The sequence below is a fragment of the Grammomys surdaster genome, unplaced genomic scaffold (genome assembly GCF_004785775.1).
Source record: "Grammomys surdaster isolate TR1022 unplaced genomic scaffold, NIH_TR_1.0 225, whole genome shotgun sequence".
NCBI lineage: Eukaryota > Metazoa > Chordata > Mammalia > Rodentia > Muridae > Grammomys > Grammomys surdaster.
Genome location: NW_021604670.1, coordinates 1,356,233 through 1,384,144, shown reverse-complemented (window position 1 = coordinate 1,384,144; position 27,912 = coordinate 1,356,233). Strand labels below are relative to the sequence as shown.

Here is a 27,912-nt window from a genome sequence, read left to right as displayed (position 1 = left end):
CATAAAATTCTACTTTAAGTTGGGTTTGATCAGGCTGTTGAAGTCACAAAACAGAATTTCTATAAGTAGGCAAAGCACGCCACCCTGTGGCAAAAAAATGAAAAGACACAATTGTTTTAAGACCAAAAGTGGCTTTGAATAATTTAAAATTTAAAAATCACTATTAAGCAGGGGATGGTGACATACACCTGTAAACCCAGCTCTCAAAGAGGCAGGGACAGGAAGATCTCCAAGTCTGAGATCAGCCTGAACTACAAAGGAAGACTTTGTCTAAAAATAAACAAGCAAATAAAATTAATACAAATAAAAATATTAGAAAAGAGCCAGGCAATGGTGGGCACCAAACCCAGACACTACTGCTGATGCCAAGAAGCTCTTGTCCTCTGAGAGGCTCTGCCAAAGTCTGACCAATTCAGATGCTTGCAGCCAACCATCAGACTGAGCACAGGGACCCCAGTGGAAGAATTAGGGGAAGAACTGAAGAAGCTTAAGGGGTTTGCAACCCCATAGGAAGAACAACATTATCAACCAACCAGACTCCCCAGAGCTACCAGGGACTAAACTACCAACCAAAGAGTACTCATGGAGGAACCCATGGCTCCAGCTGCTGTAGCAGAGGATGGCCTTATCTGGCATCAAGGGGAAGAGAGGCCCTTGGTCCTGTGGAGATTTAGTGAGGTGGGAGTAGGTGGTTGGGTAGGGGGAGCACCCTTATAGAGAAGCAGGTGGGAGGGGAGAGGGGATAGGAGGTTTGTGGAGGGGAAACCAGGAAGGAGGATAACATTTGAAATGTAAATAAATAAAATAATCAATAAAAAAATAAAAGCATAATAGGAAACAAAACATTAAAATGCCTTCAATTGAGAAAGACATGTACATAGCACATAGACAAAACAACTGGAATCCAACATCCTTTGTTATTAGGAAAATGCACATTAAAACTGCAATGTGATACACTCCACATGTTAGGAAGGCCAAAACAACCAACAAACAGAACTCTCAGTGTTGACAAGCAAGGACACAGAAATGGCACAGCAATCCTAATCCTACGTGCTTCCTTTAATACAAAAAAAAAAAAAAAGGTTTGTTCACACAAAAGTGTTGGGAGCCGACTCTTAGCCGAAAGTGGCTATCATCATTACAGCCATCTTGAGCCATATACCCTGACAAGAGACTTGTTTCAACAGCCTGCAATAGCTGAGCGCACTCTGATAAACATCTTGTTACACTGTTTAGTGCCGCCAGCTGCCAGGTGCTCCTGGTATCCATGGCTACAAGACACGTGACGTAGTGGCTTCAGTTGAGATTGTCCACGAGGGCAAGTCACGTGGTAAAGGGTATAAATACCCAGGATTTCCCTTCTATAGGGGAGTAGAGAGTAGAGGAGTAGAGGAGTAGAGGAGTCGAGGAGGTAGAGATAGAAAGTAGGAGGTAGAGGTAGTAAGTAGTAGGAGAATAAAGAAGACTTGAAGAGACTCCACCGGACTCTGGCTTGTATCTATCTTTTGCGTCTCTCGCCCCTTTTTTCCCCTTCCTCCGTCCCCACTTTCTCTCTTGCTAGACCCTGACCTGCGGACCGGAGCAGCAGAACCGGCCGGCCTTTACAAAGTAACAGAACCTGACGGCCGTTACAAAAGAAACGGCAGTTACACAAAAGCTTGCATTTAAATGTTAGTTGTGGCTTTGCTTAAAATCATTAAAAATGAGAAACTACTTTATGCCCTTATTAGTTTTTTATCATTGCCATAACAAATCATGAGAAAGCTGATGGTTAAGAGAGCATAAATTTGCTGGGTGCAGCAGCACACACCTTTGATCTCAGCACACAATAGGCAGAGGCAAGTAGATCTCTGTGAGTTTGAAGTCAGCCTGGTCTACAGAGCAAGTTCAAGGACAGCAGAAACTATACAGAGAAACTCTGTCTCAAAAAAAAAAAAACAAAACCAAAAGACACATAAATTCACTATATTCATATTCTGCAAGTCAGAATCCAAAGGATGTGGAGGACTAGGTATGAATCCACTGTCTGTTTTTTTTTTTTGGGGGGGGGGTTCTGGACAGAACAATGTTCCTTGAGGTTGTAGAACCAAAATCTGTTTCCTTGTTTGAAAATTTAAGGTGGTTACCAGCCTCAACCTTTGATATCATGTCTTTCTTTCTCCTCTCTCTCTTCAACTTTTAAGAAGATTGATTATAGCAGGTCCAATGATTATAGCAGGTCCACATGGATAATCTAGGATAAGAACCCTATCAAGGTCCTTAATCTTAAATCTAAGTCAATTTTGCTGCATAAAGCAATATATTCTCAGGGTCTGGAGACTAAGGTGTCAATACCACTGAGATGCCATTATTCTTAAAGTACCCCAACTGGGAATTAAAAGTTGATACACCCACAGGATGAGGAACTAGCTGAAATAACTGAACTAACAGCAATGAGAAGAAACTACTGAAATTCAAAACATGTTTGAGTCCCAAATACACTATGCTAATAAAGCCAGCATCAAAAGACTACATACAGAGCTAAAGAAATGATTCACTGACTAGGCGTGCACATTGCTCTATGAGGTACCAGATTTCAGACCCAGCACCCTCATCAGTGACTCATAAATCCTTCAAGTGGCAGTCAACTTCAAACACTGAACGAAGAAGCAAACAACCCAATTTTTTAAATAAAGCTTTTCCAAGTAACAAACTGTTTTCTCTCTACTGCATCCCTTGCACAAGACACCAACATTCAATCCTATCCTAACTAAAGGGATGCTCATTTCCATCTACTTTTCCCAAATAATGTAATTCACAGAGTCAAGAGTTACCACATTCCAGTTCTTTCTCAGGCCTATGATTCTCTGAAAATATGCTGCATAAATTACTGTGTGCAACTCAAGTTTTTGTAATAAGCAATCCTCTATATAAAAACTAAGCAGAACCAACAAAGTGTCTTCTTTTGCTATGTCTACATAGTCCTGTTTTCATGTCTTTTCCAATAATTAAAAACTAAAAAGATGTAACTTTAGAAGTTATCTAAATATGCAAACATGAAGTAAAATCACCAGGTACCATTACTTTAAGTGTGAGATAGTATCTAAACATTATAAATCATAATGTTGTCAATGATTTCATAATAGTTTCCCTAGAGGTTTTCTGAATGTATTACTCTGTTTTTTCAGAGTAAACTATGTTAGGTAGACTACTCTAATTTTTAGACCATAAAAACAATTTTTAAAGTACATGCGAACACAAATGTGTGTAAATATCCAGTTTACTATTCTTTGCCAGTAAGTTCTTTATTACAGATATGAAGAATTAAACTCAGAGAAGGCTGTGGTCTCATTTGTGGAAAAAAAAGTATTATTTTAAGTGTAATAAATAGAACCTTTCGTACTAGTTACTTTTCTCACTGCTGTTATCAAATATCTGATTTTAAAACAAACAAACAAACAAATAAACAAACAAACAAACAAAAACCCTGTCCAACATGGCAAGGAAGACAGGCAGCAGAAATGACTCATGACTACAGCTGCAGAATCGCACATAGTGGCTCATTAGGTAACAACTGAGGGTGGAGGTGTGTGAATATGAAAATGGAAGCAGGGCCACACTATAACCCTAGAACCCAACCCCCAGTGACCACTTCCTTCTAGCTAGAATCCACCTCCTATAGGTTTCACAGCCCCCCAAAACAATACCACCAGCTAGGAACCAAGTATTCACATGTGAGCCTATGGGAGACATTTTGCATTTAGAACATACTAGTCTACCTCCCACAGGCTCATGGCAATCTTATTATATAAAATATGCTTGCCAAACTGGACATTAAAGGCATACACTACCATATCCAGCCATAGCTGCATTTTTTTTAATAAGTGGAAAAAAAAGACACATAAGCAATGAACTGTGTTTTATAAAATAGTAAAAAATAATAAAAAGACATTTCACAGCTTTCTTTGGGTTTCATAACAAAAGGAATTGGGGAAATTCCCAATATTTATCCATGCAAACTGGAATTTTAAAAGTTACTGTGATAGACTCATAGTAAAAAAAAACTATATAGTAATACAGTAATATTTTAATGCTTACCATATGGCAATTTTAAGGACGTCCAATCCTTTCCCCATGTGATCATCATAATGCTCTATGAGGTAGAATTTTATTCTTCAGATGAGGAAATTGAGGCCAAAAAGTTAAACAGTTTGCCAAATGTCAGGCTGGTAGTAAGTGTCTCTTTAAAATGAGGCCACCTTAAACCCATGAGTTCCCACTTGTATCATTATACAAACTCTACAGCTTACAAAAATAGTCCTCTAAGTAGTAACACCAAATATAATGCACCACATAAAACTGCTCAGCATAGAATGTCAGAGTAGAAAATGAGCTACTGTTCAGAAGTTTGTTTTTGTTTTCTTTTAAATGCTTTTGCTCCACTGCCCACAGTAGCTTACAACTAAGTCCTCTTGCCTTAGCCTCCCAACTTGCACTACCATACCTAGCTTTACCCAGAATTTGACTACAAGGCAATAAAATGTTTCTTTCTTATTATAAAAAATAGTGTATGCTCTCAAGTCATAATAGATTTATTATTTTTAAAAGTGGAAATTTTCAGTAAAGGCGACATATGACCAAAATCAAAAAGCCAATATACTTTCAAGGATTGGAATAAAAAGTTGGCAAAACCAACATATTTCTAACTGCACACCCATTGTGCCATCTTTATACTCCAAGATGAGAAGATAAAATACAATGGTTCTTACTATGATTTTATACTCCTGGACATTGTATATTACATGCATAAAAATATACATGCATATACTCTGTTTTTGTTTTTGGTAGGGACCAATAAACACCTACTTTCTAATCTCTATCACATACATAAATGTTTACATGGAAAAGGGGACTTTGTAGATGTACTTGAAAATGCAGAAATAGAAGTTCATGTATTACCCTGATGAGCCCAATTACAGCAGATACCATAAGAGGAAGCCAAGAAGAATCAGAGACAGAAAGGAAGGCAGTATCACATGCTTGGAAGATAAAGGAGGGTACATGAGCCAAAGGGGATAAGCAGCACCTAGTAACCATGAAGTCATGGAAATGGCTAACCTGCTGATTCCACAGCATTAGCCCAGTAAAACTGATTCCAGAACTGTAAGATACAAGGACACGCGAGCAGTGGCAGTACTCGCCTACAGTCAAGCCAGCAGACCTAACATCCAGGAGATGGGAGAAGAAGATTGTGATCTGCAGGTCAGCTTAGACTATACAGTGAAACCCTGCCTCCACAAAACAAAACAACACAAAACAAAGCACACCGAAGGAGATAATAAATACGAGTTATTTTAAATCACCCCATCTGTAACTTTTCATACTGGCAAAAGGAAGCTAATACATATAGTACTAACAAGTTTCACCTTAAAAGAACATTCAAAGAACACAGAAACAAGTCAGACAAAACCATAAAGGAACACTCAGGTAAACTCAAGGAAGATAATATAGGATAAATTACTATTCCCCAATATATTAAAATATTAATTAGAAAAGTAGTGGCCATTTCCAAATGACTGTGTAAGTAGAGTATGAAATGCGTATCACAGATATTGAAAAACTATCCCAAGTTTTTGTTTTATATTTTATATTTTATATTTTATATTTTATATTCCCACAAAGAGAGCTTTGTGGGAATTTTCTAGAAAATTAAAAAAAATACTACTTTCAAAGTATCTAATTTATTAAAACTATAAAAAATAGATGAACTGATAATGGAAAATGTATCAAATATTAGAACTAAGTGACAGAACTAGACATGTATTATACTGACAAAAGAAAAATGACAATCTAGTATAATAATAAGATTTCGGTGATACAGAACACAAATAAATTTTAACTACTGAAACAACAAACAATCTCAAGTCCTCCAAAGTTTTCTATATGTAATCAACTGTGAGCCCATACAGACCCTTAAAATGAGGATCCCGCCTACAGCTTCTGAAAAGGTCACTGGCATGATGTCTTAGGGTAACTATTGCTATGTTAAAAGACTACAACCTAAAGCAACCTGGAAAAGACAAAGTTTATTTTCATTTTACAGCTCCCGGGTCAAAATCTATCACTAAGGGTAATCAGGGAAGATACTCAGGGTAGGAACCTGGAAGCAGAGGTCATGGAGGAGTACAGCTTACTGGCTTGCATCCCACAGCTTGCTTAGCCTGCTTTCTTGCATATACCCAGAACCACCTGCTCAGGGGTGGCATCACCCTCAATGGGCTAAGACCTCCCAAATTAATCAAAATCAAAAAAGTGCCCTTACAGGCTTGTCTACAGCCAATCTGATGGAGACATTTCCCAACTGAGGGACTCTAGCCTGTGTCAAGCTGACAGAAAAACTAGCACATATACATGCTAAGAAAAATTCTTGAGAGATTCTGGAAAAGTTTCTATCTGCTTCTCATTTTAAAACAACTGGGTCACCATTTGGTTCAATATAATCAGACTGGGAAAAGATGAGAGGAGGTTTAAGGCAGAGGGCGTGTCAGCATCCACAGTCCTACTGTCTTTATGTGTTAAATTATTCCATACTTTTACAACTAAACACAACAATGCCATACATTCCACAGTAATGACAAGAGTTGACTAAATCACAAATTAATTTTCCAAATGGATTGTTCTCAACAAGCCTAGATCTCAGGTCTATTTTAGACCCCCCCCTTTGTATGAAATCCATTAATAGAAATATTTGGTAGTAGTGTAAATTTGTGCTGCCTATTAATCAAGCTCAGGGGCACTCATAGTACTCAAATATTTCAATATTTAAGTTTAATAAAAGTGGCTATTGAAAGCCTCATTCCTAACAAGCTCAAATTTTGTTAAAAGCTACTGACAGAGCTTGGCATCTGGCTCAACAGCGTTCCCCTTTTCAAAGATTTATATAAACATAGTCAAGGAAAGTTTCCCCAGCAAAACAAACTCTGACAGCTGAGCTGAACCACTAAACAGAGATCACCATTCTTATAAAAAATAACAACAACAACAACAAATCAACAGTAAGGTGGTGAGCAGCTGTGCTGTGCGAGCTCAGCAGGAAAACCAACAGCTAACGGCTGGCTTCCTACTGAGCTTTGTAACTAGACTAGGATTTGAACATAACAGCTTATTAAACCATTCAACAGCAAGAGTTCCACGACACATCACTGCGTGGTTCAACAACTGACAAGTGGTCACAAACAAATTCTAGTTGCTGCTCTTAAGACAAAAGAGCCCAATGACTTCTAAACTAAAACCTTTACTGCCAAGTGATCATCAAGCCCTCACTAGTTATACATTACATCCTCTTGTTCTAGCTTCCAAAGTATTTCCTAACTATAGAAAATAGATAGGATCTGAATTCTTGCTTAGGCTGCGAGGCTAAGCACTGCAAGGGAATATAAATAAAGTTAAAAATATTTCTCTGGGTTCCCTGAGGGACAAGCCTGACTGCATAGGGGTTGATGTCAAAAGTATCCCCTCTCCAGGAAAAAGACATCGGGATGGGTATGTCCCTCATGTCTCACTGGACAACAACAGGGGGACCGGAGCCATTACAAGGTCCCTTCATTTACTGGAGGTCAGGCCTCTATTCCTGCCCTCGCAAGATTAGAATTGCCACAGCCCTTTTATACTTAGAGAAGGGAGGAGATGTCAGGGGCATCCCTGATTACACACTGAAGGCCTAAAGTCAGCCATAGGTCTAAAATCAGCAATAGTCCTGTCATACATGTATACTAACACCAAGTCTTGGGTCTCAGTGGAAAAACATTGAAACAGATGGCTATGAGCTATTGTAAACAGGCAGCTTTCCTGGAAATTTACCAGCCTGAGTAGTCATAGACCTTGTAAATAGGTAGCCTTGGCAGACAATACCAACTTAGATAAGGACAAGTGAATCATAGGCAGAGTCATAGTGACCTGTCCCCTGAACCTTCACCCAGCTGATACCCTATTCTGAAAGATATCTGTATTCTCCCTGAACACTCACACTCCAGTGTCATCCCTTCCCCACATCCTGCCTTTCTGTGTTTATAACCCCTGTGTGAATGAATTACAATTTGAAAAAATAAATAAATTATTAAAAAAATAGATAGGAAGCTTGTTTTGAAGGTAGAATATATATAGAAACCTAACTAATATATTAAACGAATCCATGATAACTAATAATCAGTACTGCAAAGCTAGTAACTAAATAAAACCAACTGATGCTTTTAACCATGCTAAAGTTTAAGGACCTCTAGAAATAGTAAGATAGGAGGGAGGGAGGGAGGGAGGGAGGGAGGGAGGGAGGGAGGGAGGGAGGGTGGGAGGGGAGGGAGGACGGGAGGGGGGGAGGGAGGGAGGGGAGGAGGGAGGGGAGGAGGGAGGGGAGGAGGGAGGGAGGGAGAAGCTGGGTGTGGTGGTGCATATCTTTAACCCCAGCACTCAAGGAGGCAGAGTAGAAGCAAAAGGAGCTCTGAGATCTCTGGGAATTCAATGCTACATAATGAGTTCCAGGCCAGCCAGGGCTACAATGAGACCCTGTCTCAAAAACAAAACAAAACAAAACAAAAACAAAAAAACTGAAAAAGAGGATGAAGAGGAAGAGGAGGAGAAGGGAGGGAGGGAGGAAGGGTCTCCATGTGTCATAGTTACTCCTCTTTGTCAACTTGACTAAATAGAATCAAGATGGAAGCTCACTTCTGGGTGTGTGGATGAGGATATTTGCAATTTAAGTGAGGAAGGAAGTCCCACACTAGGGTGGATAGCACCATCCCACATGCTGGTTCCCTGTCTGAATGGAGAAAAGCAGCAGCATCTGTTTGTCTTCATCCTGACCATGTGTGACCTCATGCTACTGCTGCTATTCCTTCCTGTCACCAAAGGCTGCACTTCTTATGTGTAAGTCAAATAACACACCCTTCCTGAAATTGCTTTTATTGGATATTTTACCACTGTCACATCAACAAGAAAGGTAATTACAGTACCATGTATTTTTATTGCTGTAACACTTTTGTTTGTTTTGTTTTGAAATAGTATCTCATTCCTGGAATAAAAGATATAAAGCTATTTTAAATTTATTTTTTACAATATCTTATTTTGTCTACATGTATGTAATGACAGGCATGTGCAGGTAAGTCAAAGGACAATTTGTAGGAGTCAGTTGTCTTACTTCTACCATGTAGGTTCTGGGATCAAACTCAAGCTGATAGACTTGGCTTCAGAGGCCTTTCCCCACTGAACCATCTTACCCAAAGAAGGCCTTTGAGGTCCTTCTTATTGTGTGGGAGGGGTCATGAATTTGCCTCAATGTACACATGGAGATCAGAGCTCACCTTATAGCACTCAACTCTCTCTACTCTCTACTTTGTGGGTCCCAGAGACTAAACTCAGGTAATCAGGTTCGACAAGCAGAGGCCTTTACCCTCTGAGCCATCTCAATGGCCAATAAAGTTATTCTTAAAAAGACCAAGTCTTTTTACAAATTCTAGTTTTTTTAAAAAAGGTTCAATTCGATGTATGTATATCCAAAGTTTAAGTGTATGCTGTATATTAAAGTTAAAATTAAAAGTTGAATTTGATTGCTAATTCAAAGTACACCCTCTACTAAAAGAATATGAGGAGTGGCTGCAACAGTTCTTGTTCTGAGAATTTCAAATTTTCCTATTCTCTAAAACTACAATACTATTTCCACTTAGCTCATGACCTATAGGGAAATACAAATTCATTTCCACTGACATATCCTGAAATAAAAACACATTCATTTAAAATTCATAAAAAGGTATTTTGTAATAACAATTCTAAAACTATGCTATGATTTCCCTAAAGTGTTTGTACTTTTATCCTTTACACATAAAAATCTCCATTCTGATTATTTTACTGTACTATTCAAGACTTAAATTTCATTACAAACACATTCTTTAGAGCATAATCATATTACATTATAGGCCAAACAACTATTCTCCTCTTTAGTGTGATTTTAACTGTAATAAAGCTTCTCTTCTAGCCAATCCTCAGATGGATATACAATGTTAATTCTAGGGCTCTGTAATTTATCTTAATCTGTAAATTTCATAAGTTTTGACACAATTCTTAATTAGGAAAGTTGAAATGGTAAACTTTAGACTCTCTGCAATATAAGTTACCTTGTTTGCTTCCTTTCAGTGATTTAGAAACCATGGGTATTAGATACTCAGAGTTCCTACACATCGTTACTATTCTTTTTTTTTTCTTTTGAGGTAGGGTCTTATACATTGCCCAGGGTCTCCCTGAATTTATTACCTTCCTGTTTCAGAGTCCTGAGAGCCAGAACTATAAACATTTGCCATTAAACTCAACTGTCCTAGTTAGGTTTCAATTGCTGTGACAAAATACTATGCCCAAGTCAACTTGGAGAGGAAAGGTTGACTTCAGCTTGAGGTTAGCTGCACACAGTACATCGTAAAGGGAAGTCAGGCCAGGACATGAAACAGAGACAATGGAGGAGTGCTGTGTAGTGGATTGCTCCCCATAGCTTTCTTAGTCTGCTTTCTTATATAACCACTTGCCCAGGGGTAGTACCACCATCAGTGAGCAAAGGCCTCCCACAAAACCAACCAACAAGCATGCTGCTCTGACTTGCCAACAAGCCAATCTGATGGCAGCGTTTTCTCAACTGAGGTTTCTCTTTCCAGATAACTTGAGCTTCTGGCAAGCTGACAAAAAATACAAATCCTAGGTTACCAACTTCAAATTTTTATGAATTTCAAAGTAGCCAAGTGTCAAATTTCCTCGTAATTACCTAGTTTGCTGTTACTTTGGAAGTAAAATAAACCCCCTTTAAAGTAAGCAGGACTGAAGAAAGGGATAGGAAGTGAAGACCACTTTCTGTTCTTCCAGAAGAATTATAATCCCAGAATCCATACTGGGCTGCTCACAACCACCTGTAGCTCCAAATCCAGGGGAACTAATGCTTCTGGCCCCTGCAGGAACTGCACTTGTGTACACTACCCACAGACACACATATACATAATTAAAAGTAAAATCTTTTAAAAACATAAGTGAGAAACAGTAAATAAACTTTTAGCACGGGGCTGGAGAGATGGCTCAGCAGTTAAAAGCACTGACTGCTCTTCCAGAGATCCTGAATTCAATTCCCAGCAACCACAAGGTGACTCACAACCATCTATAATAGGATTTGGTGCCCTCTTCTAGTGTGTCTGAAGACAGCTACAGTGTATTCATATAAATAAAATAAATACATAAATAAATATTTAAAAATTATAATAATAAACTTTAAGCAGAAGAGTACAAAGTCTGGGACCAGAAAAGCATTTTAAAGGTGACCTTAAACAAGAAATACAATTACTCCAGCAAGGCCACACTTCCAAATTGTGTCATTCCCTATGAACCTATGGTACTACAGTTTCCAAGCAGCAGCCTATCAAAATCTGGATTTTTTTTTCTTTTTCTTTCTTTTTTTCTTCTTTTGGAAAAAAAATATCATGTCAAGAACTTTTCTGGAAGGACAAACATTGTTTGGAGTTAAGTGTTGGTATCCTTGTATGACATGTATATTTCAGTCTGCTTGCATAGAACATTTGCCTAAATGTTTAATGTATGAGGTCTCTATAAATGAAGTTCTAAATGCAATAAAAAAATGCATAAAAGCCAGAGGCTAGTTTAGAAAATGTATCAGTTTGTTAGCTTCTTAGTGACTGAGGAAAAGAGGATATAAAATATCTTTGTTCAGTTTATGAGACTCATTTTTAATTAATTAAATTATTAAAATATTTGTCTTATTTGATTGTTTTTCCTAATTGTATGAATGCACCATATGCATGTGTACAGTGCTCTTGGAGGCTAGAGAAGGCATTGGATCTTCTGGACCTGGAGTTACAGTCGACTGTGAGCCAATGTGTAGGTGCTTAGAACTGAACGGAGTCTTCTGCAAGAAAACCACAATCTGCTGAACTGTTTTTCCAATCCCACTTTCCAAGACCATGACTGTACAATATCTGAATTATTGTCATTGAAAAAAATGTAGTTTGGTACTTTTTACATTTTTTGTGTGTATGTGTATTGTGTGTATATGTTTGAGTCAAAGTGTTAATGTGTTGCCTAAGCTGTCCTTGAACTTGAGTCTTCTGCTTGTTTCTAAGTGCAGGGATTATAGGTATGTGCCATCATGTCTGGTCATTTACCCTTTTTTTGTTTTTATTTTGTTTGTTTTTATGTTGTATTATTATCATCATCAACATTATTATTATTTACTATGTCTGAGTGTGTAATGTGTGTGAGTGTGGGTGTGCATGTACCATAGTAATCTGTAAAAGTCCAGAAAACTTTATGGAATAGGTTCTCTACTTTTGCCATTATGTTGGTTCTGTGGCTTGGAGTTAGGTCATCAGACCTGCATGGCCAGTTCTTCACCTGCTGAGCCATTGCTTTATCTATTTGTTTAATTTTGAGACAGACTCAGGTTCCCTAAGCTGGTTATCTGGTCTCCTACCTTACAAATGCAGAAATTCTAGGTGTGTTCACCATGCCAAGCTTTCATCTCAGGAAACATGGTTTTCAAATGTCTGAATGAAGCACTGCATTCTCATGAAGATGAGACCCATGGTTCACTCCCCAGAATTGGGAGAAAAGAGAACACAACTACAAGAAGCCCAAAGCAAAACAAAACAGAACCTAACTTGAAAAGCAGTTAAAAGGGCAGCACATCTTCCTTGTTCAGTTACAAGTTTAATTAGAAAGATATAGCATTGACAGAATTGAGACTGAGATGTCACAAATACCTTTCAGCAGGAATCCATGGACCTGTGTGTGGTGTTTAATATGCTCTGTTTCTGTTAGTTTTCTTATTGTAAAGAGATATGGAAAGACACACAAATTGTTATGCATAAAATGTAAAAGTTCCACAATTATCTTTATAATTTATGGTATGTCATTGTGGGGCCAGGGTGTGGAATGTGATGGTTTTGAATGCAAATGGCCCTATAGGTTCACAGGGAGAGGTACTATTTGCAGGTATAGCCTTGATGGAGTAGGTGTGGCTTTGTTGGAAGAAGTAGATTACAGGGCTTTGAGAGCTCAGGTGCTCAAACTAGGTCCAGTATGGCATTCTCTTTCCCCACTGCTTACAGATCAAGATGTAGCTCTCTTTCAGCTCCTTCTCGGGCACTGTGTCTGTCTGCATGCCTCCATGCTTCCTGCCATGATGATGATGGACTAAAAACCTCTTAATTATAAGCCAGCCCCAATGAAATGTTTTCCTTTGTAAGAGTTGCTGTGGTCATGGTGTCTCTTCACAGCAACAGAAACCCTAACTAAGACAGAAACCATTTCAAAAAATTTTATATATAACTTTTGGCTTATTGCCCAGGTTTAAGCAAGTATACTGCATTAATTTCCTGTTGCTCCTGTAGCAAAGTATTTAGAAAATTAAAACAAGATACATCTACTCCCAAACAGCTCTGTAAGCTGCCAAGGCAATCGGAACCTCAGGGAACTGCAGCCACAATGAAAACACTACTGCATGCCTTCGCTAAAGTCTGTTTATTCTTCACTCCCTATGAGGCCATTTATCTTTTCTAGCTTATAGCTGCTTCTTCCATCTTCAAAGCACATCAATAACCTCTACATTTATTGTGGAGTCTATCTTTGCCTGGTATAAGGATGTTATCCCTTGCTTGTCAAGTAGTGATGCTTTTAATCCCAACTTAAACTGAAAATACTGGGATGGCATGAGGGTGCATAAAGCCAGGACCTACAAGGTAGAAGCAGGAGGATCAGGAATACAGAACCAACCTCAGCTACATAGAATGAGAAGCCATATAAGGCTACATGAGACACTGTCTCAAAAAACACAAGGCAAATAAAAACAGCTAACTAAAACTGTATTTAATTCACCTAACCAACTGAACATCACAGCTTATCCTAGTCTATCTTAACCATGCTAAGAATATTCACATTAGTCAATAGTTGAGTAAAATAATCTACAACAAAGCCTGTTTTTAACTGATAACCAAAAACATCATTAATAGTATACTATATAAAATTTCCATATATACATCCCATAGGTATTATTTAAATCAGATTAAACTATCTCTGCAAACATTTATCAGTATTTATTTTACTTTTAATTATGTATATGCATGCATATCTGGGGTGGAGACTAGAGGTATCAGATCCTCATAGGGCTGGAATTAGAGGCAGTTGTGAGCTGCCTTATATGGGTTCTGGGAATTGAACTGAATAAGAAGTTTATTGAACTGGATTTTAGATGCTGTTACAAAACACAAAAACCAATTATTCAAGGTGATGGATAGGCTTATTTGCTTGCCTAATAGTCATTTCATAATGGATCAAACAGTGTGTTCTATACCTTACATATAAGTAAAGTGATCGTTCAACAGTACCAAAGGCCTGTTCTATACATACTTATGTGAACATGTAACTTTTCTCTTTCAATTTAGTGGTATAAATTATCCTAATAGATTTGCAATTAAGGTTTCTTATAAAACTCCTGAAATAAATCCTACATGATCAGCAGTGTAATTACTCACTTGATACACTGTTGGATCTACATGCTAATATTTCTATTTGTTTACATTCACAAACATATTCACAAGTGAAATGGCCTGAATTTCCTATATACTTTTCTGGTACTACTTACAAGATTTTGTATATTACGAGTATGCAGAAATCGTAAGGTAGATGGAAAATCTTTTCATCTTTTTCTAGGTATTATAGTATTTATAATAACACAGACATATTTGCCTATGACTATCTGGCATTTACAGAACATTTCATTGGATGTAAATACATTAAACATGTTCATTTATACGAGAAGCAGTTCAAGTGTGAATGCATCCATCTTGTTTTGGTGTGTCTTTAACACATTTCACCCAACTTTCCATGTTTTTCCACTTCTGTGGGGATTTACTTATATTTTGCAAGAAAACTGTCCTTCATTTATTTCCTTCAACTCAAAAAGACCTCTATGTGTGGCCTGAACAAAGACCAAGTTCCTGAATGGCTAAAGCTCTGTGTGTTTGCTATCTCTTCAGTTTTGAGCTTTTACCTTTGCTGTTTCATTTTCTCAAAGTTCTTTTAGTTTGTTACTTTTTAATTTCTTTTAAATGTGAAGGAAGTTCTTAGGCTAATTATAAGTGTTTCTCTCTCATGTCCAAGTGTTCCCTTTAAAGTAGGGTTTGTGGTATTAGCAACAGAAGTCACTCTCTCTCCCAGCTTGCTTCTTGCTAGATTAGGTGAAGAGGAGTTACAACAGGAAGATTCAGAATCAAGAGAAAAGCTGACTCTTCCTCCATTCTCTTTAGTCAGACAGTCAAGAGCTGCTTGACTTAAACCCTTAACCTAATCACATCCCAGCACCATGCATAAGTTCCCCTAGTCAATGCTAGCCCCGTCATTACTTAGACATGGATGTATGGATACAAAGATTAGTCTCTCATGTCTTCCAGTGTACTCAACTCCCTTATTATCAGGACACAGTGAGATCTGATGAGCACCCAGCTAAAAACTTCATTGTACTTTTATGATCCTTTTTAACTCTAAATAAGGATACATACTAAGCCACTGTTGGATAAGACCTCAACAAATGAAATCTCCAGGACATAATTTACCCTATAAGATCTTTTCTCATTATTTTTTCCTATAGGGTCTTAAGGCAAATTTTAAACTCAAATATAGTTTTTTGTTTGCCCAGTAGATCTATGACAGGTCTCCTAAAACTGTGAGTTACATTTTTTTTTTTTGAGGTTTTTCAGTAGTGATGTATATTTATCTGTCCAGGTTCACTGTTCAGGGGAATGATTCAGTTCCCAGTCAAACCAATCTTTTTATCAGTTAGCCTAGTGAAAAAAGAAATGAAGAACACCATTAGTTCCAAAATTACATTTGTGCTCTATTGCCTCATGCGGTCTCACTATCTTGTTGAAGCTTCTTTCCTGTATTCTATTATCTTGGTACTCAACAGAAGCTACTAAGTTCCTTTCAGCCTTTTTTGTCTGCTCATGACTAAGTATTCTCTTTGTATGCAGCCTGATCAGATGACAAGCACTCATCAAAATGAATTATCAGCAGATCATAAGACATGGAAGTTTAAGTACCAAATATGCCAAGCTGACTCTTCTACTGAAGCCCAGAAAAAATGGTGACATGAATCTACCAACTAGTTCACTACCCCTGACCTTCTAAGCACAAAGTAACATCCAAAAGGATACTATCAGCAAAGGCCTATTAAACTGCTTTTACAATCTTTGAGAAAAGGAAAATACTTACTCTGTGCCTCAGACTGTTTAACAGCAAGGAGAATGAAATGCCCTACCTGCATTCTGTCTGAAAACCTGTTTCCTTTCTTATCTCTGCAGGTTTGCTTATTTAGGTTATTCTGCTCCTGAAGCAGGAGGAAAGAAACGTCAGCATCGGGAGCTAACAGCAGTGTTCTCTACATTTCCATTCCCTTCCTGACACCTTTGCTTTAAACTCTAAGATATTTCCCTCATTTACAACATATATATATATATATAAAACATGCATTTATTTTTGTAGGTATGTGTTTATGTGTTTAGAGTTGTGGTGAGTACCTGTGGGGAGGTCAAAAAGACAGTTTTGGAGAGTTGTTTTCTCTTTCTAATATATAAGACCTGGAGATTAAACTCAGGTCATAAGATCTGATGGAAAGTGCCTTATCCAATGAATGATCTCACTGGCCCTCCATCATTCTTAATTAAAAGTTAGCCACATTAGCACATTTAATATTTGTCTTATGAATGGTTATGAATGGCTATCTTCACTTTACAAATGAATGCAATGACTATTATGGAAGATTAAGTATTTCTAAACTACCAAGGCAGGAACATAAATCAAAAAGTCTACAGCTACTTCTTAAGAAACTCTGCCACTAACTTTCACAGGCATTTTTATAATTTCTATAATTTACCTGGCCTCATTTCCCACACATAAAACGATGCTACGTATGTTGTAAGGTTGTTATACAAGGCTAACGGATGAATGATGACACATGAACAATACTGGATTGTTCCAATGTTGCAACACAATGGTCTATGTTAGTTATTAGTGTTAATTTTGGTTTACTGTAGCTTGGAAATTTGACTAAAGGGGGGATGCTGGGCTGCAGAGCATTTGCCTAGCATGCACAAAGCCTTTGAGCCTCAATATCACTGATAAACTGACCTATTAAATGTACTAAGCTGGATGTGGTAGCATAGAACTAGGGACTTGGCTATTTAAGAAAGAGGCTGAGGCTGAGGCAGAAGTCAAAACTCTTGAATCCTAAAGCTCAGGGTCAGTCTGGTCAAATAATGAGAATCCATCTGAAAATAAATCATGAATAATCAAGGGGCTAGTGTAAAATACAAAATTTTATCAGAGGACCCAAGCTTAGATTCCAGCACCCACATCAGGCAGCCTATAACCCCACCTCCAAACCATTTGACACCCTCTTCCGGCCTCTACAGATACCCATACACATATAGCATACACACAGCAGACAGATGCATTCACACAAGCACAAACACATACGAAAATAAAAATAACTCTAAGAATAATAGCCATAAAAGAAATAAACAATGAAAATAAAAGCTGGTATTCACCAGTAATAAATATTAAAGAACTCAATAATGGCCCTTGTCAACTCCAACTCCGATGCTAGCACAATGACAATGTTTGAAAACACAGGTATAGTGTCCCCTGTCCACACTGCTCAGAACATCAGAATTCCAGGCTTTGGAGGCTTCTGTACAAAGTAACAGTTATATACAAGCCACCTGCTGAAAACCCCTAAACTAAAAATCTCAAGCCAGAAATTAAAACTTTTTTGAGAGCCACCATAAAAATTAAGAAGTTCTAGATCCTGGATTTGAGATTTCTGGGTTAGAGGTGCTCAGCCTGTGTTTGCAATTGCTTGGTCTATGTGATAGCACTTAACAAAAAGTCTATGTTATCTGTCTAGATCACACAATGGGTTCTTTATGACTCTGGCTTTGTAGCTATGTAAAACTTTCCTATTATAATAATTCAAAAGTACTAAATGTTGTTTTGGTTCTAGGGGTTACACTATAGGTCTAGTTCATAGTAAGCAAGTACTCGACCACCAGACTAAAATCAATAGCTAGCCCTTCTTCCAATTTTGAGTTTAGTTTCCTTTTATGTATATGAGTGATTTGCATGCATGCATATCTGTGCACCACATGTATGACTAGTATTAATAGAGGTTAGAAAAGGATGTTGGATCCCCTGGAGCTAGGATTCAAACCTAGGTCTTCTAGAAGAGCAGCCAGTGTTTATAAGCACTGAGCCATCTCTCTAATCTCTTATTGTAATTTTAAAGAGAACTAAGTTTCTTTTATAACTACCAATCATTAAATGGCTACCACACTAAAAAAAAAAAAAAAAGATAACACCAGTGTTCAGGTATAAGACAGCAAAGAATTTAACCTTAATAATACCTTCAAAATGGAGGGAACTGAATAAAAGGAAAGTAAAAGTAATCAAGCAAAAGCTTAATTCAAGGTTCTAAAAGTAACATCAAGAAATAAAACAATTAAAGAAATCAAGGGCTAGGAATATACCTTGGTGGTACAGAGATTCCTAGCATATGTAAGGCTCTGGGTTCAATTCCTGGCATTAAAATTTTAAAAAACGAGTTAGGAACAGAAGATGAAGGGAGAAAAGGGGGAAAGAGGAAGAGAGAAACGGATATGGGAGAAGAAATTTAAAAGTACTAAAAAATTCTGTAATACATAAAAGACTAACACTAAGTATTTTAAAAGAAAAGTTACTAAAACTATTTAAAATGTGAACATTTTCTATGTTGTCAAATGACTTAAAGCAAGATGTACAATGTGACTAGACTATCCCTCTCAAGGCAGCCAAGTAACACAGATTTGATGCCCTCTCTACACTTTAAAAATCTTTTTCTTAGGTTTCAGTTCCTTAGACTTCAGCTTAAATATGTAGTATTTATTATGCTATAGCCCATTGGCAATGGTTTTCAAAATGTTAAGTATTTTTTATCATTAAAATATTCTAATTATACATATTTACAATAAACATATAAACATACATGTAAAAATAAATAGGACAAATGAACTTTTATATATGGATATATAAAAGTTCTCATACATACACACACATACACAAAGTCAGAAAAACAATCATAATCTTCAAAAAGGGGCTGGAGAGACAGCTTAGCAGTTAGGAACATTTCTTGTTCTTCCAAAGGATCCAAGTTTGGCTCCCAGCATCCACTTCAGGCGGCTCACAATCACATGTAACTCCAGCTCCAGGAAATCTGATGTCCTCCTCTGGCCTCCCCTTACCCACATGTGACAATATATTCACACACACACACATGCATGATATATACACATACACACACATACACACACACACATACACACACACAGACACACACAGACACACACACACTTTTCTTTTCAAAACAGGGATCTTCAAAGGAATAGCAAAAAAAATTTAAATGAAAATCAAAGTGTTTGTGTTTTAACTTACTGACTGATTAAATCAGGCGCCACCTTACAGCCATCATCTGCCTCCTCTTCCATATCAGAGTCCAAACCATTGTCACCTTATAAAAAAAAATGAACTACTGAAAACATACTCATAAAATTACTTTACCAGTATATAAAAATTGCCATCGTTAAAAAAGATACAAGTAAAAAAAAAACTTACAAAATATTTTTCTATTACTTTTAGTTTTTAAGATTGATTTTGTTTATGTGTATGTGTGTGTGAACCTGTGTGTAAATAGGTGTAAACACTTAAAGGAGTCCACAGAGCACAGAAGTGGCATTACAGATGGCAGTAAGCCATTCAATATGGGTGCTGGAAACCAAACTCAGATACTCTAGAAGAGCAGCAAGTACTCTTAACCTCTAAGCCATCTCTCCAGCCTCAAGTATTATATTTTAAATATTTTTTTCCATTATTTTCTCTTTACCTATTACATACATACAAGAATATGTACATGCGTAACAGACTATATACATATATGTGTATATGTATATTTTTTCCAGAATTACAAATTCCATTAAGTCAGTTATTGTATTTTTATTTGTGTGTGTGTGTGTGTGTGTGTGTGTGTGTGTGTTTGTGTACAGTGGGGAGGATGCCTACAGAGGCTAGAAGATAATATCAAATCTCCTGGAGCTGGACTTACATTGGTGCCGGGAACCAAACTCCAATCTTAACTACTGACCAATCTCTCCAACCCCACTAATTTACAATTTAAAAAAACAAATCAGTCTCTGGAAATTCGATATATCTGCTTTTTGTTTCTTCAGTGAGGCAAATGAAAAAAATCCTCTCAATATTCCAAATCAAACCAAAAAATACTTGAAAATTCAAAATTCTAAAAGTTATCAGTGTCAAATAGTAATCTTATTTTGGAAGAAATAAGTGCTGGAAAGTTACAAACAATTCTAACATTGCATCTAGGTGTTGGAGGAACAGGAGAAATATGCAATAGCTCATTATAAGTTATAAAGAAAATAAAGCAGAAAATGTTTTATTTATTTTAAAGAAAATATAACTTCTTGGTGATTTTTTTTACAGTACTTCTGATAATTTTTTTTAATTTTCATTTTATTATATAAACATGGACTCATCTATATATTGGTTAAGGAAAAAGTATGTATCAAATTTGGGGTTTTCTTAGAAGTTCTATTCTGATATGTAAATTATATTTTCCTGTACAGACAGAAGTAAAGATATTCTTCAGTGATTCCACAATAAAGAAACTAAGGTCACATCCAAGCAAGAGAAAGAAACCCTCAGTATTTATGCACAGAACCACTTAATAAGTTTGCAGAATATAGAAATATTCATTCTTACCCTCAAGAATCTTCAAGATTTTTTTTTCAGACAGGAGCTCTAATTGTTCCTGGCATAGTTTTTTAATTTCTTCTACTGAACAGTTCTAAAGAAAATGACATTTAAAAAAAATTGCATTTATGTACTATAGCTCCAATATAAACTGGAAAACTGCAATTATAAAAAAAAAATTCGAATTAGCAAAATCTTATAATCAAACAAATAAAAGCCTCAAGAATATTCACATGAATTTATGGGATAAAATCTGAAAAGCTGTCAGTTGACATGAATATTTCAGAGATCTGAAGGGATGTATAAGATCATGTTTATTAGAAGCAAACACTGAACTAACAGTCAGTCTTCCAGACAGCTTTAGATGTAGTCTATTTACCTCGTGTAATCTTGTGAAGATTTAAATCTTCAGGGCAGGACCATATGAGATATCTGCCCTTAGGCTTGTTTGGGCTTTGTATAACCATAAAGCCAGAATATCACATATTTTCCTTAAGTTTCCAGAAATATATACGTAAAAAATCTATCAACATGATGAAACATAAGCTACTACAAACTATTGTGGTTTGTTACACAGTAGCATACTATTCTTTATAACTCCAATTAGTACCACTACTGGGAAATAACTGAATTATTTCCATGGGGTCAATAAATGTCTTGCCTAAACATTTTTTCTTTAAAAAAAAATGCTTAAATATATAAGATCACTTAAGGCTCTCTAAATTTTCTTCCTTGAATTCTTTCAAGTAACTTGTTTCAGATTAGAACATCCAATCACATACTACATTCAGTGAAATGACTGCTACAAATGAAGGTTCTGTTTCTCCATGTGTGCAGCCTACTAATGCAGGAAAGTACCTTCAGCACATCAGGGAGCATCTTCTGTAACTTCTTTTCTCCTATTATACAGAAGCACTGCTGCAGCATTTCTTTTTTGTCTGATATATAGAAACTAACAGGTTTTAATGAGACAGTCAGATCCAGTCCACCTTCTTCAAGATCACTGTGCTCTGCCAAGAATAATTCTTTTTCCAGACTTGGTAAAAGATACTTGGTTTCCTACAAGTAAAGAAATAAAGAATCATTAAATAACATTAAACACTTGGAATGCACATATGACACTTATTCACTCTTTATTAGGCACTTCTAAATTTCTTTATTTTCACAACTGTCTAAAGTCAGAAGAAAATCTAGTTTTTCATCACTCTTTAATGTTACTCTCCACACTGCAGTTAACTGAAGGAGTTGTAATAAAAGAAAATCCTATCTCAGAATTCACAAATCAAATGTACCACTTCCTAAAATTTTAGACTTGAAGAACTAGGAGATTCCTTCATGGGTCATTTATTCAAAAGCTAGAAATGCTTTGTCATTCTACTTAAACTCATATAAAGAAACAAAACAGCAGCAAATGTTACAAACCATAATTACAAAGCCATATTCCAACCACAAGGTATCATTTTCAAACTGTCATATGATTAAATCATATATCAAAAGATTCAAGTAGTTTCAATAATTTAAGGCATGTCTGACAATTTTACTTCTATCTCCCATAACTAGTCAGTCTTTCTAAATCTACTATCAAAATGCTGGCCATAACCTTTCCTAGATTATAATAGCCATGGAGCTAGGTTCTCCGAATCCAGCATGAGATTTTAGTTTTGTTTACTATTAGCAAGATGAATTTTATAGACTAGGTCTCATGTTGTATACATTCTGTGTAAGACAGTCTTTTCTCTTTCCTTCCCCTATACTACACTACATCACACTATTAACAAGTGCACATGCTTATCAGATACAAATTTGAAAGTCCAAATGGGGTGGGAAAGCAGGAAAGATCTATAATTTTCTTTTTTCAATTTAAGATTTAGTTTATTGTTATTAGGTGAGTATTTCATGTGTGAGTTTTACACATGCAGAGGTTGAAGGACAACTTTTAAGAGTAGATTTTCTCTTTTCCCAACACTTTTAAGGATGGAACTTGGGTGTAAGGTTTGTGCAGTCCACTGAGCCATCTCAGACTCTTAAAACTTCTTTTTAGGATAGGCTTGAAGGTGTATACCTTTAATCCCAGCACTTGGGAGCGAGAGGCAGATATATGTCTCTGTGAGTTCAAGACCAGGCTAACCTATGAAATGACTTCCAGGATAGTCAGGGGTTTACAGTGATACCCTGACTGGAAACAAAAACAAACAAAAACCTATTTAAAAAGCCTGAAAAGCCTTGATAAGCATATAAGGAAAAATTATGAACTACTTATCAAATATACATAAACTCAATTCACTACAAAAACTGAAACTATAGGCGAACCTAACTTATGATGTACCCCAGCACTCAGGAGGCAGAGGAAGGCAGATCTTTGTCTAGATACTGAACATCAAGACAGCCAGGAACACAAATAGAGGCCCTGTCTCTAAAAATAAACAAAAGTATCTACTCCAAAGTACGACTACTACATACAACACATAAGTCCAACAGACCAAAGAGGGCTTTTCCCAAGACAGCAAATTTAGTTTACTATCAACTAACTCACCAATACTTAAACAATATAATTACACTAACTAGCTGATACAATCACATCAACACCATGTCAAGCAGCCACAAGAGAAAACTAAATCCATAGAACCAAGAGTTGAAGAAATTTTCTTGACCTGAGCCAAGTTACCTTCACATTCTATCACAAATACACTTATTGGTACAACACTATTACTGTTCCTACTGGAGCCGGATGTGTAGTTCAGTGCTAGAACATTTGCCTAACAGGTTCAAAGCCCTGGGTTCAATATAGAAAGGAAAGAAAAAGATGAGGAGGGAGAGGGGAAGGAGGGAGGAAGGAGGGGAGAGGGAAAAGGGAGGGAAGAGGGAAGAAGGAGGGAAGAGGGAGTCATATTTTAAAAACAAAATGGGAAGAGAATGCCTATTACCTAACTACTATTTAACACTATCCTAGACTTTGATAATACAAAATGAACAACAAAAAAGTGCTAAAAATCTCAAACTTCAGTGTGCGCAGAAATATTACAGAAAATGACTAATAACACATAATGTGACTAGCTAGGAGAAAATCATACAAGTAGTTGAATCCACAAGTCCTAATTTAAAGTTGTAATGTTAAAAAGTATGAGTCTAGAGAGACGGCTCAGCAGTTAAGAGCACTTGATGTTCTTCCAGAGGACGGGAGCTCTCTTCATATGGCAGCTCACAACTATCTGGAACTCCAAGACCTGATACCCTCACCCAGACAAACATGCAGGCAAAACACCAATGCACATTAAAAAATAAATAAATAAATAATTTTAATATTAAAAATGTATTAGAAGGGGCTGGAGAGATAGCTCAGTGGTTAAGGAAATTGACCAGAGGACCTGGGTTCAAATCCCAGCACCAACATGGCAGCTCACAACTGTCTGTAAATCGAAGATCTGACATTCTTACACATACACACATGCAGGCAAAACATTAAAGCACATAAAATAAAGGTGAATACATTTTTAAAAACTAAACTGTTTTAAATATAAAACGTATGGGAAAGGAGTTGGCAAGTGCAGGTAAGTCTCAGCAGGTGAGGGTGCTGGACACCATCCTAACATGAGAGCTCAATCCTTTGGAACCCATGTGTTAGAAGAATACCTTCAAGCTGTCCTCTGACTCCACATGCATTGTGGTATGCATACCATCAAATGAATAAATGTGAAATAATGTGTTAAGTATTTAAAAAATACAGAATAATTTTTATAAATTTTACAATCTTCCAAAACACAAAATCTGGAAAACAAAAGAAATAATACCAGCTCTGGCTACAAAAAAAAAAAAAAAAAAAAATCAAACTCTCCAACACACTTTAAACCAGCAGTTCTCAACTTGTGGGTCAAGACCCCTGGGGGAGTGATCTAATAACCTTTTCACAGGGTTACCTAAGACCATGGGAAAACACAGATATTTACAATAACAGTAGCAATATTACAGTTATGAAGTAGCAAGGAAAATAATTTTATGGTTAGGGGTCACAACATGAAGACCTGTTAGAGTCGCAGCATGAGGACAGCAGAAGTACTGCTTTAAACCATCTGCTGTAAATGCTACACAAGTTTAAAACTAACACTTAACTGAAATATGTATGAGACTTCTCAGTGAAACACTGAATAAAAGAGAAAACAAGAATCTATACAACTACACAAGGAATCAAAGGGTAAATAAAAATGTAGAAATGTTCAGTACCACTATTCATCAGGAAAATACATATTAAAACATGTTAGCCAAGTGTGGTGTCGGTGGCACATGCCTATAATCCCAGTACTCAGAAGACAGAGGCAGGCAAAAAAAAATTTGTTTGGAGTTCCAGACCAGTGAGGCCCTGACTCAAAAACAAAAAAAAACAAACAAGTAATAATTACTTGGTCTGTCAGCCTGACAGCTCTCTAAAAAAGAAAAAACAAAAAACAAACAAACAAACAAACAAAAACAGGGATGGGGGTGGGGCACAGCTGTGATGTTGGCATTCCAAGGCCAGAGGCAGAAGGGTAGATGCTAAGTCTGAGGCCAACACAGTCTATGGAACATACATACAGAAAGTTCCAGGCTAGCCAAGGCTACACGAGTAGGGGAGGGGAGGGATGGTAGGAAGATAACATGCTTGTGAAGACTGGCAGAGATGAATATCCATACTATTTCAACTATAAATCAGTGAAGTCTTGCTTTAAAGGCATTTGGTTCTATTTCAAATATATCTGTTTTATTTTAAGAGAATAGTTTGGATTCGCATATCTAGGGTTTAGTTCATTTGTGCTGTGAAGCCCCCAGTGGCACGAACATGAAGCATTTGGCCAATATAGCATATGCTGCCGGTATGCAAAGAGGAATTCATCGATTTTTTAATGTATATATTTTGACACTGTAATTTCACTTCTGTAAGTCCAAGCCTATGTAATTATTGCACAAGATCTATGAACAGTGTGTTCCATTAAGTATTGTATGTAAAATCAATACAACTGAAAACCTAAATTTCAGCAATAAAGATACAAGTATACTGGGACACCTAAAACACACCATGTATGGTAGGAGACCCATTCGATTCGGGCAAATACTCAATTACATCCGTGAAAGTAAACAATGAAAAGTGACTATATATCCACAGAAGGTATACATACCAAGTGGCAGTACGAAGGGCTTTCAACTCCTGCCTTTACTTCTGTGTTCGATGATTTTTAAGAACACATTCATCTTTTTTATAGTAAGTTACAAACTATTGTTTTAAATAGTGGTATCCCGGCAGGTTGATGATGCATAAGAAACACATTTTGGTCCCAGATGTTGAATTCAAATGTAGGAACTATGAAATTCTTGCGATTGTGACTGTGAATAAAACTCCTGAACTTGGGTCTCGGGAGTTTGTTGTGTGGGTTTTTTTTTTTAATATGTGTGTAATGTGAAAATAATCAGAATCCATTTAAGAAGTAAGGATGATCAATGCTTACACTAGCATTTGTAACTACTTCCCGACCCACAGATCCTCTAGGGAGATAGGGAAAACCCACAAGTAAAAGAAACGGAGAAAGTTTAATGGGGAAGGGGTACTGATCAGTAAATCCAGAAAGTTGGAAGTTCAATACATGGGAACGGGTTCAAACGGACTCAGAATAGTACCGGCGGCCCAAGGGACTCCGGCACTAACAATGAGCTTCTACCCGCGCCCGCGCGGCTCTGCAGCCCGGCTCTTCTGAGGGGCCGCAGCTCCGGGAGGCGGCGCGAGGCGAGGCACGCACCTGCTGCAGGGAGCCCGAGACGCTGGAGGACGAATCGGTGCTCCTCCGCTTTCGGCGCTCGCTTCGTTCCGCGCCACCTGCCACACTCGTCCCGCTGCCGGCGACCCCGCAGCAGCCGCCGCTCCCGCACCCACCCGCGCTCCCGCTCAACACGGGCACCAGGTCCGGAGCCGCGAGCGCCGCGGCTGCCTCCTGCCCACTCCGCTTGCGCCGCTTCTCCCGGGAAGACTTCTTCCCCGTCATGGTCCTCGCGCTACAATCATCAGCGACAGCCGGTCGTCTCTGCAGCAACAGAACCCCGCTTCCGTAGCGGCCTGCGCTGCCGTCGCAGGCTTGGCGTCACTTCCGGTCCCGGCGCGGTTTACGACGCGTCGCCTCTGGAGGAGGGGCTCCGATGCGCTGTGCCAGCTGCGGAGGTTGTCTGGAGTTTAAAAGGTGACATGTGGTCCAACAGCTGTTTGCTTTTTTTCCAACCTCTGCTAGGATCTAGTTCTTTTTAGTGTTTCTCAGCTTACAAGTCGAAAGGTAAAATTAAAGTTGCTGAGACTCCAGTTTCCTTTGCCTCCAATTTTCACGTGTGATACAACGATATAATGAAAAAATTTCAGAATAAAAATATTGTTTCATGTCACTATGACCTCATTTGAGCAGTTTTTTAAAGTACACTTTAAGGACTTATACAAAATAACAGTCTTATGCTTCCGTATTTTGTATCATTAAAACTAATTTCGAACCATGATTCCATGTTACTTTTAAAGGAATGGAAAGGGAGTCAAAACAAAGCCACTTTCCTGTAGTATTTCACAGTGTTCAAGAATGTAAATTTAGAGTTTATTAGAATCAGAAAGATGACCAAGTGAAGATGAGCCCTATCTGCCTACAGTAAAACTTTCTCAAATGGCCTAGGGAGATGGATTCCTTTGTTCCGTTTTTGTTTCTGAGGTGATCCAGCACTAGGTTGTCTGTCATCCTGTCTCTGCCTCTGAAGTAGATGGAAGTATAAACACACACCATGTACCTTGTGAAGTCTGAATTTGAATATGTTTGTGTATTTGTTTGGTTTTGTTGTTGCTGTGTGAAGTAAAACCACAGTTCTTATCTTAAAGGGGATAAGAGTTTATTCTGGAGCTATTTTGAATGGCTATGACCGAAGGAACTTGGATTTTGAGGACCCTAAATTCTATGTTCCAAGTGGAAGCAGCTTCGTAAAATATTTATTTATTTATTTATTTATTTATTTATTTATTTATAGTTTTACAAAACAATAAATGAATCAAGGCAA

The 27,912-nt window shown here is 37.4% G+C and overlaps 1 protein-coding gene across 2 annotated transcripts in view; it reads right to left on the bottom strand.

Moving 5' to 3' along the window:
- Positions 1 to 26,959, bottom strand: part of Caap1 (caspase activity and apoptosis inhibitor 1) — a 48,413-nt gene extending 21,454 nt beyond the window's left edge. Inside the window, exons 1-4 of one of the 2 annotated variants that reach the window (XM_028773385.1) lie at positions 26,631 to 26,959; positions 21,727 to 21,927; positions 20,878 to 20,962; positions 19,537 to 19,612 (exon numbers count right to left, since the gene is read on the bottom strand). In XM_028773385.1, the coding sequence (XP_028629218.1) occupies positions 19,537 to 19,612; positions 20,878 to 20,962; positions 21,727 to 21,927; positions 26,631 to 26,873 (605 nt within the window). In that variant the 5' untranslated portion in view covers positions 26,874 to 26,959. The remainder of the gene's footprint in view (positions 1 to 19,536; positions 19,613 to 20,877; positions 20,963 to 21,726; positions 21,928 to 26,630) is intronic. The other variant, XM_028773386.1, reaches the window with a different exon arrangement.
- Positions 26,960 to 27,912: the final 953 nt, after the last annotated feature.